Here is a 12,422-nt window from a genome sequence, read left to right on the forward strand (position 1 = left end):
TTCAGTTGCCGCTCGTAGTGATTCCTGGGTCCGGTCACTGAGAGCCAGGGATGCGACACATTAAATTTGTATTGCATTTTCATCCATTGTGTTTCTTTCGACCATAAAAGAGGCTTCATTCACTACTCTCGGGGTCCTGGGGATTTCAAACAAAAACTCCCGATAAAGTGACGTGTTTTTGTTTGATACAGAATGTTCCTGAAAACTCCATGCATTACCAACAAATGTCCCTTTTTTCTTCAAAACATTACGCTGCGCACTTGCACTCCCGACTATGCACCGCACTTTCAAGACCTGACCAGCGTAGCCTGCAAGATCTGCCCTGACTTTTGTTTTCCATTCTCCTCCTGCGCTCTCATCATTTGTTGTTATAAGAAGACGGTGTCCAGATGTCCAGAGCAGTAACTGGGTGCCGTCAAGAGGTGAAACCCTAATAGTTGGATGTAAAGGGTTACATGCATTGGATACCTTGACAGCCACGCACAGTAAATGGAGCAGCAAAATGTCCTACGTTTTCAGAGCTGCCCTACAGTGTCTAAAGGAAAATCATGTATCCCTCTATAACTAACAAATGTTCTATAGTTTTAGGAACCGCGGAACGAAAATTTTAATTATGCCCTTTAGATTACTAATTGAAGCCATGAGTCATTCGCCCATTGCGGATAATTCTCTAAAACAATGACAGATTCTGTTCGAAAAGCATTGAAATTTCCAGAACCTTCAACCTTATAGCACGCACTTCCGTTATTTCTGCTCCATTTCTTCATGTACCTAACAAAAATGGCGCATGCCAACATAACAAAATATTAACTACACGAACCATAAAACGGGTTTTGTACCTTTTCTACCGCCATGATCCGCCAAAGACTATGAGACTATGAGTCCCTGGGGAAGTCCCCGTTTAGGTATACTGTTTAACGTCATATTCAGTTCTCACGCAATTTGTAACAATTCAAGCCAGGATATATTCTCATGCTTGGGTGGTGAGTTATTTTTCTGCAGTGTCAAATAAAGCAACTTCAGAAATTGCGTTTTCTTAGCTTTGCAACAAACCTCAAACCTCATGCTTGACAATGGAAAGAAAAATGACGAAAACTATATGTTACAGTGGTATATGTGAAGTGTGCAACCTAACCAACCAAGTTGCATATGAATCATGTTGTGGTTAGGAGTCTAGGTTATTCCTGAAAACAGCGTCATGTTTCGGCCTTTTAGATTAGAACAACTATACCCTAGACTCGGTGTTTTGTGCACTACCCGGAACTAAGCAAGAACAACATTGTCTTTGTGCTTTGTCGTTTGTAGACGGTTGGAGAATAATCGGATCCAGACTTTAAGTGACGGTGTGTTCTCTGGTCTAACAAACCTCCAAACACTGTAAGTATTATCAACTGCACCACTGAACGCAGAGAACAGTAATTATAACTGTGTGTATATAGAGTACTGCTGGATACGTGATGAACAAACCTCGATTATCTGTGAGTATTATTATCTGCTGCACTGATTGAAGGAAACAGTTGTAGACGCTGTGTTAAAATGCTTTGTTATGAAGCCTCTGATTCGCGTTATTGTCAGGAACGAAATGACCACACGTCACGAGGACAACTACTTTTTCTTAACTGTATATGTGGGAAAAGAATTCAGGTGGACACACCCATTCCCATACCGCTGCACATCACATCCGAACCAGTTCCGTTATTTTTACAACGTTTCGGCACTTGGCCATCGTCAGGTAATAACAATGAATACCGTGGAAGCCACACAAGAGCAGTATATATAGGCAGAGTGTAGCGCCAAAAAAGATGCGAATTATGTCACCTAGTATGCAGAAACGGGGGGGGACAGAGAGAGAGAGAGAAAAGGTGCAACTAGCACATCACAGAGGAGAAAGCAGCGCGCATTGTGCTCTGTGAACGGCGTTACACAGAGTGTAGCGCCAAAAAAATAAAATAATGATGCGAGTTATGTCACCTCTAAACAGAGGGGGAGAGAAGGTGCAACTGTGCACATCACGGAGAAGAAGAGCGCGCCGTTGTGCTCTACGAAGTGAGGGTACATGCCAAATAATTATGGTGTTAATTCTAGCACATTACAGGAGGGGAGCACGAAGGCCCATGCGCCATGGCACTATGAGGTTAAACTTCCATGCCGAACTGTTACCACCAGAGACGCAGGCACAGAATGGATTTGATCAGTGCCGGCAATGCATATGTAAACGTGATGGTCGGACTTGTTTGGATTGCAAACCTGGCGTGAGTGAGAAATGTCGGAATCCTCACAACATCTCGTTAATGTTGCCGGAAGGCGATGTGGGTCCTCTGTTTCCAGTGAACCACGTGGTATTGTCCAATGCCGGCGGGGGTGGTAACTCGAACCATACCCATAATGCTGTTTTTCGGATGGCGGCTGCTGATGAGAGTGCACATGTGGGTGATGACCTTTCAACAGTGCCAGGGGCTGTTGTCTCTCGTTGCAGTTCCATGGCTGGACCTTTGCGTGCCAGCGTCCCTGTCGCATTGGTTCCTGACAGTACCGACCTTGATGCTGTCCATGGTGTTTGTGCTGCTTCGTCATGTGCATCAATTGCGCGTGATGGTGGTGCGGTTCATTGTGCTCAGTCATTGTCGGAGTCTTCTCCAGAGAAACATGTTCAGGAGCGACCCTTGTCGACCACAGTAGTACCTGGTGTGGATGCCTGCGGCCATGGGACAGCCCCTCGTGAAACGTTTTGTCTGGGGAATTTGATGGCATCTGAGGCTATGACGGCTCTTTCCACAGCATATGGTAAGTGCGTGCATCTTGCTACGAATGCATTTCAAGTGCCTCGCGGAAATGTTGGCCGAGATTTAAAACAGCTCTATCTACTTATTTCAACTGTTTTGGTGATGCAGGATCATACGCTGACAGCGCGTTGATGGTGGCAGCAGTATTTCAGATGCTGATGCTGCAGGTTCCGCGCAGTATCCTCCTGCTCATGCCAAGCTCCTGGACAGGCGTTTGGACCAGTGGTTTCATGGTCAGATTAATAAATTATTGTTGGAAACAGAGGCTATCCACAATCTCTGAGAGAAGTCCAGTACAAGGGTTCGAGGTCGTCCTGATGATCCTGCATGAAAGTTTGCGGATTGTGTCGCATCTGGGAGGCTATCGGCTCCTCTGCGCTGCCTTGGTGCTGATCGTGGTGGTGGAGTGCACAGCATCAGTGATGAAATTGACGGTGTTCCAGTAATCGGTATATTGAAGCAGAACCATTATGAGGCTGAGCCCGTGTGCGAAGAGGCTCTGATACCGGGACAGCCGCCTCCTCCTCCGCATCCCATCTATTTTGCTTCGCTGGGGCGCCGTGCTATTCGACAGGCAGCGCTAGGCACACAGAGCGCAGCGGGACCCAGCGGTGTGGATGCTGAGGCCTGGCGTCATATGTGCTCCTGTTTCACGGACGCTTCGGTTAGGTTGTGTGATGCGCTTGCTTCTTGTGCCAGGAGAGTGGCCACTGAGCATATTGATGCTGGTGCATTGATAGCGTTCTATGCATGTCGCTTGCTGCCCTTGGACAAGCGGCCCCGTGTCAGACCAATTGGCATCGGCGAGGTTGTTCGTCGCATTGTGGGGAAAGCAATAATTATTGTGTCCATTGTGGGCCCTGCGGTTCAGCAGATTGTTGGCTGCTCCCAGCTGTGCGCCGGTCAGGACTGCGGGGTGGAGGCGGGTATACATGCTATGCAGGAGGCGGTTGCTCGAGACGAGACCGATGGAATTCTGATGGCAGACGCAACAAATGGTTTCAACCGCCTGAATCGCAGCGTCTGCATTCGGAATTTTCAACACCTTTGCCCGCCTCTGGCCACTGTTTTTATTAACACCTACAGGACGCCTGCATGCCTATATGTCGACGGTGATTGCATCTTGTCGGAGGACGGAACAACCCAGGGAGACCCTCTGGCAATGTACATGTATGCCATTGGCATTATGCCTCTCGTGCACAAAGCTGAACAAGCCGGGACTATCCAGTCTTGGTTTGCAGATGATTCCGCAGCGGCGAGTGTGTTGCGTAGGCTCGGTCGTTGGTGGGACATCTTGGCAAGTGATGGCCCAGCTTATGGATATTTCCCAAATACATCAAAATCGATTCTGGTGGTGAAGGAGCGTTGCTATCGTGAGGCATTCGAGCTGTTCAGCGACACCAGTGTCGTCATTACGTGTAATGGAGCTCGGTACCTGGGGGCAGCCATCGGCTCAGCTGACTTCAAGGAGAACTTTGTATCGACTAAGGTCCAGGAGTGGGCTGATGAGCTAACTAGATTGGCTGATTTCGCTCGCTCGCAGCCCTAGGCAGCATATTATGCATATGTCTTGGGCTTGAGAAGTCGCTGGGCTTTCCTATGCCGCGTTCAGTCTATTTCTCCGTCCCAGTTCCAGCCACTGGAGGACGCGATAAGCACGAAGCTTATACCAGCAATGACGGGTCGGCCACCGCCTAGCACGGTATTGAGGGAAGTACTTGCATTGCCCTGTCGTTTAGGTGGCCTGGGCCTGGTCAGCCCAATGACTTTGTGCTCCCAGTATGAGTCGTCTGTCGCCATCACAGCATCTCTCTCCCGGCGTATCGTGGATCGTGTTTCTGATATTTGGAATTCTCTGATTGGCATCCAGCGAGAGAAGGCGAAGAGGAAGAAGGAAGTACGTCATAGCCAGGCGGAGTCGGCACGGCGTATCAGCAATGATGCGTTGGACGCCTTGCGACACACCATTGTCCTCGCCCGTGAACCTGGCACCTCGAGTTGGCTGACTTGCCGTCCATTGAAAAAGTATGGCTTTTCACTGAGCAAAGCTGAGTTCATGGACGGCTTGTGCTTTTGTTATGGTTGGATGCCGCCGAAGTTACCAACTCATTGCTCTTGTGGACGGGACAATGGTTTGACCATGCCTTGTCATGTCTCCTTGGTGGTTTTACCATTATCCGCCATAATGAGATCCGGGATGTGACAGCCTCTCTCCTTCAAGAGGCCTGTCACAATGTCTCCATCGAGCGACTGCTGCAGCCACTCACTGAAGAGAGAATGAGATACAGATCTGCTATTGTGGAGGAGCATGCGCGGCCTGATGTAGCGGTCAGTGGTTTGTGGGGTTGTCGTTTTGAGCGTACTTTACTTGATATACGGGTTTTTAATCCTCATGCACACTTATATCGATCTGCAACACACACCACTGTCTATCGGCGCCATGAAAAAGAAAAGCGACGATGCTATGAAGAGAGAGTGAGAGAGGTGGAGCATGCGACGTTCATGCCTGTTGTGCTGTCGGCAAGTGGTGGCATGGGAAGAGCGGCGACATCACTCTATCGCCGAATCGCGTTATTGAGAGCGGAAAGGAGGAAGGAGCAGTACTATCACGTAATATCTTACGTCAGATGCCGTCTCTCATTTGCCCTGTTGCGATCATGCATCATGTGTTTGCGGGGTTCACGGGGTCTTTTCGTGAGCGATCGGTTCGGCATCCGGAGTCTGCTGAGCTGGTTGCTGCTGAGGCCCAGGTTGCTCGCATGTGAGAATCTATAAATTGCAGCAAATTATTTTTATTTTTAATATTGGACGTGGATATTGAATTAAACTGTACTCAGTGACTCTTTACATTTTACAGGCTACGTAAAATGGCCGAGAGCCCAGAGCCAAGAGCTCAGTCGCACCCTGTAATAATAGGCTACGTAGTATTACTATTATTATTATTATTATTATTATTCTTGAATTGTTTGCAGGCAACCTGCCTACACTCAAGAGAGCACTGCATTTCACACAAATCCATTGGTATCGTTACCAATGGATTTGTGTGAAATGCAGTGCTCTCTTGAGTGCTCTCTTGAGTGTAGGCAGGTTGCCTGCAAACAATTCAAGTATAATGAAGCTGCGTGAAGCGTCCTTCAAAATTTTGATTATTATTATTATTATTATTATTATTGTAAAGCTTTCCTTTTGATTTTGTGTCGTAGTCTTGTGACCTTTCCACAATATTGTGTTAAATTGTTTAAAAAAAAGTAACCCAGAGTCACCCAGGTACCCAGAGTCACCCAGTTACCCAGAGTCACCCAGTTACCCAGAGTCACCCAGGTACCCAGAGTCACCCAGTTACCAAGAGTCACCCAGGTACCCAGAGTCACCCAGTTACCCAGAGTCACCCAGTTACCCAGAGTCACCCAGGTACCCAGAGTCACCCAGTTACCCAGAGTCACCCAGTTACCAAGAGTCACCCAGTTACCCAGAGTCACCCAGACTCCACCAGTTACCCAGTCACCCAGTTGCCCAGTTACCCAGTTGCCCAGTTACGCAGTTGCCCAGTTACCCAGTCACCCAGTTACCCAGTTACCCAGAGTCACCCAGAGTCACTGAGTCATCCAGAGTCGCCCAGTTGCCCAGTTGCCCAGTTACCCAGTTACCCAGTCACCCAGTTACCCAGTCACGGAGTCTACCCGTAAGCTTATGGCGTCTCATCTCACCTAGTCAGGTAATGACAATGCATATCGCCTAAACCTGCCGACAACCTTACGCTGCCACCCTGTGTTCAATGTGACCACGCTGAAACCATACAAAGTGAACGCAATTCCTCGGCGCCGCCAGCCGCTTTGGCCGCCTGCAACTGATTTGGACGGCAAAACAGGGTACATTGTGGAAGAAATCTTGGATCACCGAGTATGCAAAGGCACACCCGAGTTTTGGTTAAGTGGAAGGGTTATGACGAGACAACTTGGGAGGCAGAGAATTTTCTCAAGGACGAGTCCGGAAGAAACATTGCTCCACTTGTGTTCTTAAGTATTTCATTCTTTTGTGTTTTGCACAATCGAGAGGAGGGGGATGGTGTAACCGTTACACCTTCTTCTGCCTTCCTATCACTGCACACTTATGTACTCGCCTGTCACTGCACACCTATGTACGCGCCTATCACTGCACACCTATGTACTCGCCTATCACTGCACACCTATGTACGCACCTGTCACAGCACAGCTTGTGCGCGCCTATCACTGCACACCTATGTACGCGCCTATCACTGCACACCTATGTACGCGCCTATCACTGCACAGCTTGTGCGCGCCTATCAGTTGCACACCTTGTGGAACTTCTAGCACTTACTGTTCATGGCTAACCTTGGCACCTGTTATTCTACTTACTGTATAAAACTGCTTCTTTACTAATAAAGAGACGATTATTCCTCAGTTGACTAAGTGAGACGTTTACAGGGACGGTCAAAGCAGCGGGAAGCGTGTATAAAACGGGAGTAACGGAGGAAGAAGCGGCATGGACGTGATCATTCTCGACATCCATGTCCGCCTGCTGCATGCTGGTCCAAGCCACATCCTCGCACAGCTTCGCCTCAACTTCTGGGTTCGTCATGGTCGTCAGGCTGTTCGCTATGAACTGAAGTTATGTCTTGTGTGCCTTCGTCAAGACTCACCACTGTATCGTCTTCCTTTGATGCCGCCTCTACCTGCTGAGCGTGTCAACTCTGCTCATCCATTTGAGTTTTTAGGTCTGGACTACTTTGGACCATTGCTCATCACGCAGTCCGACTCCTCCACGACCAAGGTGTTGGTCTGTTTATTCACCTGTTTCGCTGTCCGTGCAGTCCATCTCGAGTTTGTGGATGACTATGAGCGTACCTCTCTTCTTCTCTTGGTATGATCATCTCAAGAGCTAGGTGGAGGCTCTTTGGGCACGCCCTTCAGCTCCCGGCGAGTTACTCACCATTACTGAGCATGGGAGCGTGCTTCGCAGAGCCTGGTCCAGGGGGCTGGAGGGGCCGACGAAGACATACGCTGGAAACGCTACTCGTGACGAGATGATGCCAACCAGAATGAATTTTCCTTGTCAAGCATAGTCGGTCTGGAGGCATTATGGGCCCTTACTGTTGACCGAAGCGGTGGGTGGGCTTCTGTGCCCGTGTGGTGTCGGCACCTTAGTTTTGTCTTCTTTTCGTCTTTTTCTGTAACTGTTGTGGACTTGTGTATCTATTTGAAGTGGCTTACGCGAACACTTTCGGCTGGTTTGCATGATTTGCACCATCTCCACAACTCAATTGGCTGTCTTGAAATGCTATGAGGTACAGACATAATATAAAAAAATAAAAGTGGCGAGAACGCCCCGCAATTCGCAATGCTGCTACTTCCAAACCAGCTTGTCGCGCACAGTACAAAGTAGTGATAGCGACTTCGGCGATGGTATTTTAGGAAAGGATTTGCTCCCCACACTGGAGCTAGCGCCTCTGCGCCGATTTGACTTGACACTTGACTCAGACTCAGGACCGCTATAATACCAGCGAATCTTCGACTAGGCTAACTTGCAAGAAATTTTGTTGTGCCTGGAGGTGAGAGCGTTGTGAATAAGAGAGGGTCGTCGACGTCTGTTTTCTCCGTCCCAGAGCGACACTAACTCAGACTGCTATTTGGTGTTCACTAAGTATTTGTTATGCTGACATGTGAGTGTCTGTGCTAAGTTATACCCGTGGTGATGTTTGTACCTGGAGAGCACTATATAAGTGATGCTCTTCAGCACAATATTCTTCAGCCTACTCAAGCTCAACTGATGAGGTGTGATTTCCCCGAAACGTTGTATAGAGAGTGGCGCAGGGTTTCCGAAACGAATAAAATGGCCTTCTCGAAACAAATGTTAAATGGCCTTCAGAAGTGCTCTGGATGGCAGTCGTGGGTAAGTCAAGTATCAAATCACTGGATAAGCCCGAGCTCAAGTGTGGCGTGAAAATCATTCGTAACAAGACACCGTCGAAGTAGCTGCCACTACATCTTCTACGACACCACTCGGGCACAGATGCCCACCCAACCGCTTCGGTCAACAGCAAGAGCACGGAACGCTTCCAGATCGACTTTGCTTGACAAGGAAAGTCCAATCCACTTGGCATCGTCTTGTAGTAGCGTTGGTAGTGTGCGTCTTGGTTGTCCCCTCCAGCACACTGGACGAGGATCTGCAAAGTACGCATCCATGGCCAGTGATGGTGGGGAGTCAGCCGGGAACCGGAGGACGTGCCCAAAGAGCCTCCACCTAGCTCTCAAGATGATACTACTGAGAAGAACCGCGCCGGTACGCTCATAGAGCCTCTCGTTCCTGATCCGATTCGGGAACACAATGCCTGGGCGATATTGGAGTAGACGAGGGCAGGTGAGTACTTTAGCAGCTCCCCTGGCATGTTATCTGAACCACTTGACCTGCCATTATTCAATTTTCCAGCTGCCTGTGTCACCTCTGCCTCAGAAATGGGCCACTAAAGCCGGCGGTACTGAATAGCGCAATCCGGGTCTGCAAGGCCCGGCCGCCACAGAAACAGTGCACCAGGCTCTGGCGTGTACAGCTTAGAAAAGTGGTCGGTGATTTGGATGGCTACTGAGACTGGCTGTATTACTTGTCTACCCGTTTCATCATGCACAATGATAGGCTGTTGTTTTTGTCACTGGAGTAGATGGACTGCATGAAACATCTGTGCTGTATCCTTCTTTGCTTCTACTTCCCTCGCCCGAGCGTCCAGCTCATTCGATGCTAGATCCTTTGCTCGCAGCCGGATTCGGTGTGAGAGGGTGTTCCGCCGATGCTTCAGATCAGCCACTTTTTGTGGATTCCTACTTGTAGTTATCAGCAGTCGCAGCCGCTTTTTTCTCTTCTGACCAGGAATGTAGCTAATCATCCATGAAACACTGTTGCTTCTTTGGGGGGCTGCGCCAGTCCAATGGTATTCTTTGCCGTTTGCTGTATGAAAGATGAGATTCATGTCCAGTGTGCTTCCAGTGTGGATGTGTCTACTGCGTCTTTGGCGATCCGATGGGTGAGTTGGGACTGGAAGTTTTACCGGCAAGTGTGTTCGCTCAATCTATGAACCTGAAACTTCTGAGCTTTCGCGGTTCTTTTTTTTGTTGTTATGTGCTCACAGACCATAGATCCTGCTCAGACGGGCGCATGCGACAACCAGCCGATGGTCTGATTTCACCAGTGTCCCAGCATAGGATCGGGCATCTGTGAAAATCTGCTTCTGGTTGCTGCTACACAAGATGAAATCTATTTGATTATAGGAATAGAGCAACCGCCGTTTGCGTTGCGCCTCTAACCTGTCCAGGTTGTTAGATGCCTAGCTGGATGTTGAAAGGTAGTGTTACATGCAAAGAGACCGAACGACTCTCAGAAATCCGCTAGCATAGCTCCGCTGTAGTTACGACGTCCACGACCATACCGACCGGTTCACGAGCCGCCTTAGTCATCCCTCTGGCCGAGTTTGGCATTGAAGTCGCCAGCCACGAGAACGAGCAAACTGGACCTTACCGAACCGAGGTAATCTCCGAGTGCTGAGTAGAACTCGTCGAGATGGACATGAGCTGCCGCTAATGATCAGTTACCTCCTCCAGGACACTGTACTGCGGGTTGTACTCCCATCCGCTAAGGGCCTGTCATTCCCCACTCTCCGCGGCACACCCCAAGGTGACTCGTTGTATCCTGTTCTTTTCATTGTGTACCTTGAGGGTGTGCTGCGTGATGTTCGGCCTCTTCTTCTATCACGTCCCCCTGCGGATATCTCCCTGGGATTACCAACTGAAACTGCCTACGCCGACGCCGACGATATGGATTTCGTGACTACTGATGGTGAGAGGCTGAGGACCCTCCTTCCAACCTTATCCAACAAGCTCCTCGAATGGGATTTGAAAGTGAATGAGACAAAAACATAGCACACGCGCATCGAACGGCACACTGATCGCATCGAGGAGGAGTGGCAAACCACCGAGAAACTCGGTCCCTATTAGCTGATGCCGAGGATATACTACGACGACAGACACTGGCAACTGTTGTCTTTGGTAAACTCTGGACGCTGTGGATCCGTAGATCGCTAGTTTCGGAGGACCTCTGCATCCGGCTCTATAATGCCTTTGTACTCCTTGTACTCTGCTACAATTGTGCAACATGGGCACCAACGAAACAGCAGCTGAGCCGTATTGAGGCCTTCCACTGAAAGCAGCTGCGGGCGCTAATCGGCATTGTGTTCCCGAATCGGATCAGGAACGAGAGGCTCTATGAGCGTACCGGCGCGGTTCCTCTCGGTAGTATCATCTCAAACAATGTATCGTTAGAAATTGTGTTTTCTTAGCTTTGCTTCCCTTCTCCTGTAAACGGGTCTGTAGAATTCCATGCACATAGTTTAGCGTTGAAGTCACACACTAAGATTGTGGGCAAGTGTGGCTGGTTCTGTTCAAAGCTTGTTGTTGTTGTTGTATCCTCTTATTTCAATTCGCTCAGGGCACAGGCAATACTACCTTCTCACCGGAGAGAGGATTCTCCCATTCCTACCGAAAACTGCGATATGAATATTAGTCTGGGGGCCAGGGGGGTTATTTTTGAAGTTTCGTTCCCGGTAAGAGTGCCCCAAGTTTTTTCGATTTGAATGTCAAGTATCTTCAAAATGCTGCAAGATGGTATGCCATTCAATCAAAATTTCCATCGGGAACGTCATACAATGAAGGTGGAAAGAATTGATGATGGTTGCCATAGTAACAAATCAGTTAATTCAAATTTACAGGAGAACTTTGTGATATTTTGACAAAAATTCCTGCTGGATATACACATATCCAATACGTATGACTAGTTGGCCAAGTTTGACTGAAAACAAATAAAATTCAGGGCCCCAAACGTGAATTATAAAATCGGATCTACTCCAAATATACGTTACTGTTTTGTTTTTATTTTTGTTTTTATTATTTCAGTTCGTTGCCTCAACAGTACAAAGTACAAATATGAAGAGGGACGAACGAAAAGAGAAAATAAAACAGAGCAGAGAGGAAGATGCAACTGAAAGGAAAGAAAAACGGAGAGAAACGGAGAAGGAATGTGGACTGGGACGATTCATGAACCATTACTAGAGAGAAACGGAGAAGGAATGTGGACTGGGCGGATTCATGAACCATTACTAGAGCAGGGCAATGCATGAACAGAAGGGGCAAGTCCGTCGATATTCATGTTTAAAAAATTCCAAGCCTTATTTTATTGGTGAAATACATTTTCAAAAAGGAGGGGATATAGGGATATAGTCAATTTTTCGTCATTTAGAGCGTGCAAAAGGTCTGTAGAAAATGATCTAAAGTCCTCACTTCCTTTCAAGTGAGCAGGAAGGGCATTCCACATAAGGGATGCTCTGGAGGAAAAGGAATTGTACCCTACCATGGATTTATACAAGCAAATTGACATTACTGTACATCCGTAATTAAATATGCATGCACACCGACAACTGTACAAATATATTGGTGACCAGTGTACATGTGAAATCTATCAAGCCTATTCGAAAAAACTTAGAAATGAATAGAGCAGTCTGTGACCAATGGTGATCTAATGGATATACATGTACATGCAGAAATAGATAGATAAATGTACATAAATGTACATGTACTC

The 12,422-nt window shown here is 48.0% G+C and overlaps 1 protein-coding gene across 1 annotated transcript in view; it reads left to right on the forward strand.

The window, feature by feature from the left end:
* The window catches only part of LOC135824423 (protein slit-like), a 298,036-nt gene that overhangs the window by 189,724 nt on the left and 95,890 nt on the right, over positions 1-12,422 (forward strand). Inside the window, exon 9 of the mRNA XM_065337158.1 lies at positions 1,306-1,377. Within this exon, the coding sequence (XP_065193230.1) occupies positions 1,306-1,377 (72 nt within the window). The remainder of the gene's footprint in view (positions 1-1,305; positions 1,378-12,422) is intronic.

The sequence above is a fragment of the Sycon ciliatum genome, chromosome 9 (genome assembly GCF_964019385.1).
Source record: "Sycon ciliatum chromosome 9, ocSycCili1.1, whole genome shotgun sequence".
Classification (NCBI taxonomy): domain Eukaryota; kingdom Metazoa; phylum Porifera; class Calcarea; order Leucosolenida; family Sycettidae; genus Sycon; species Sycon ciliatum.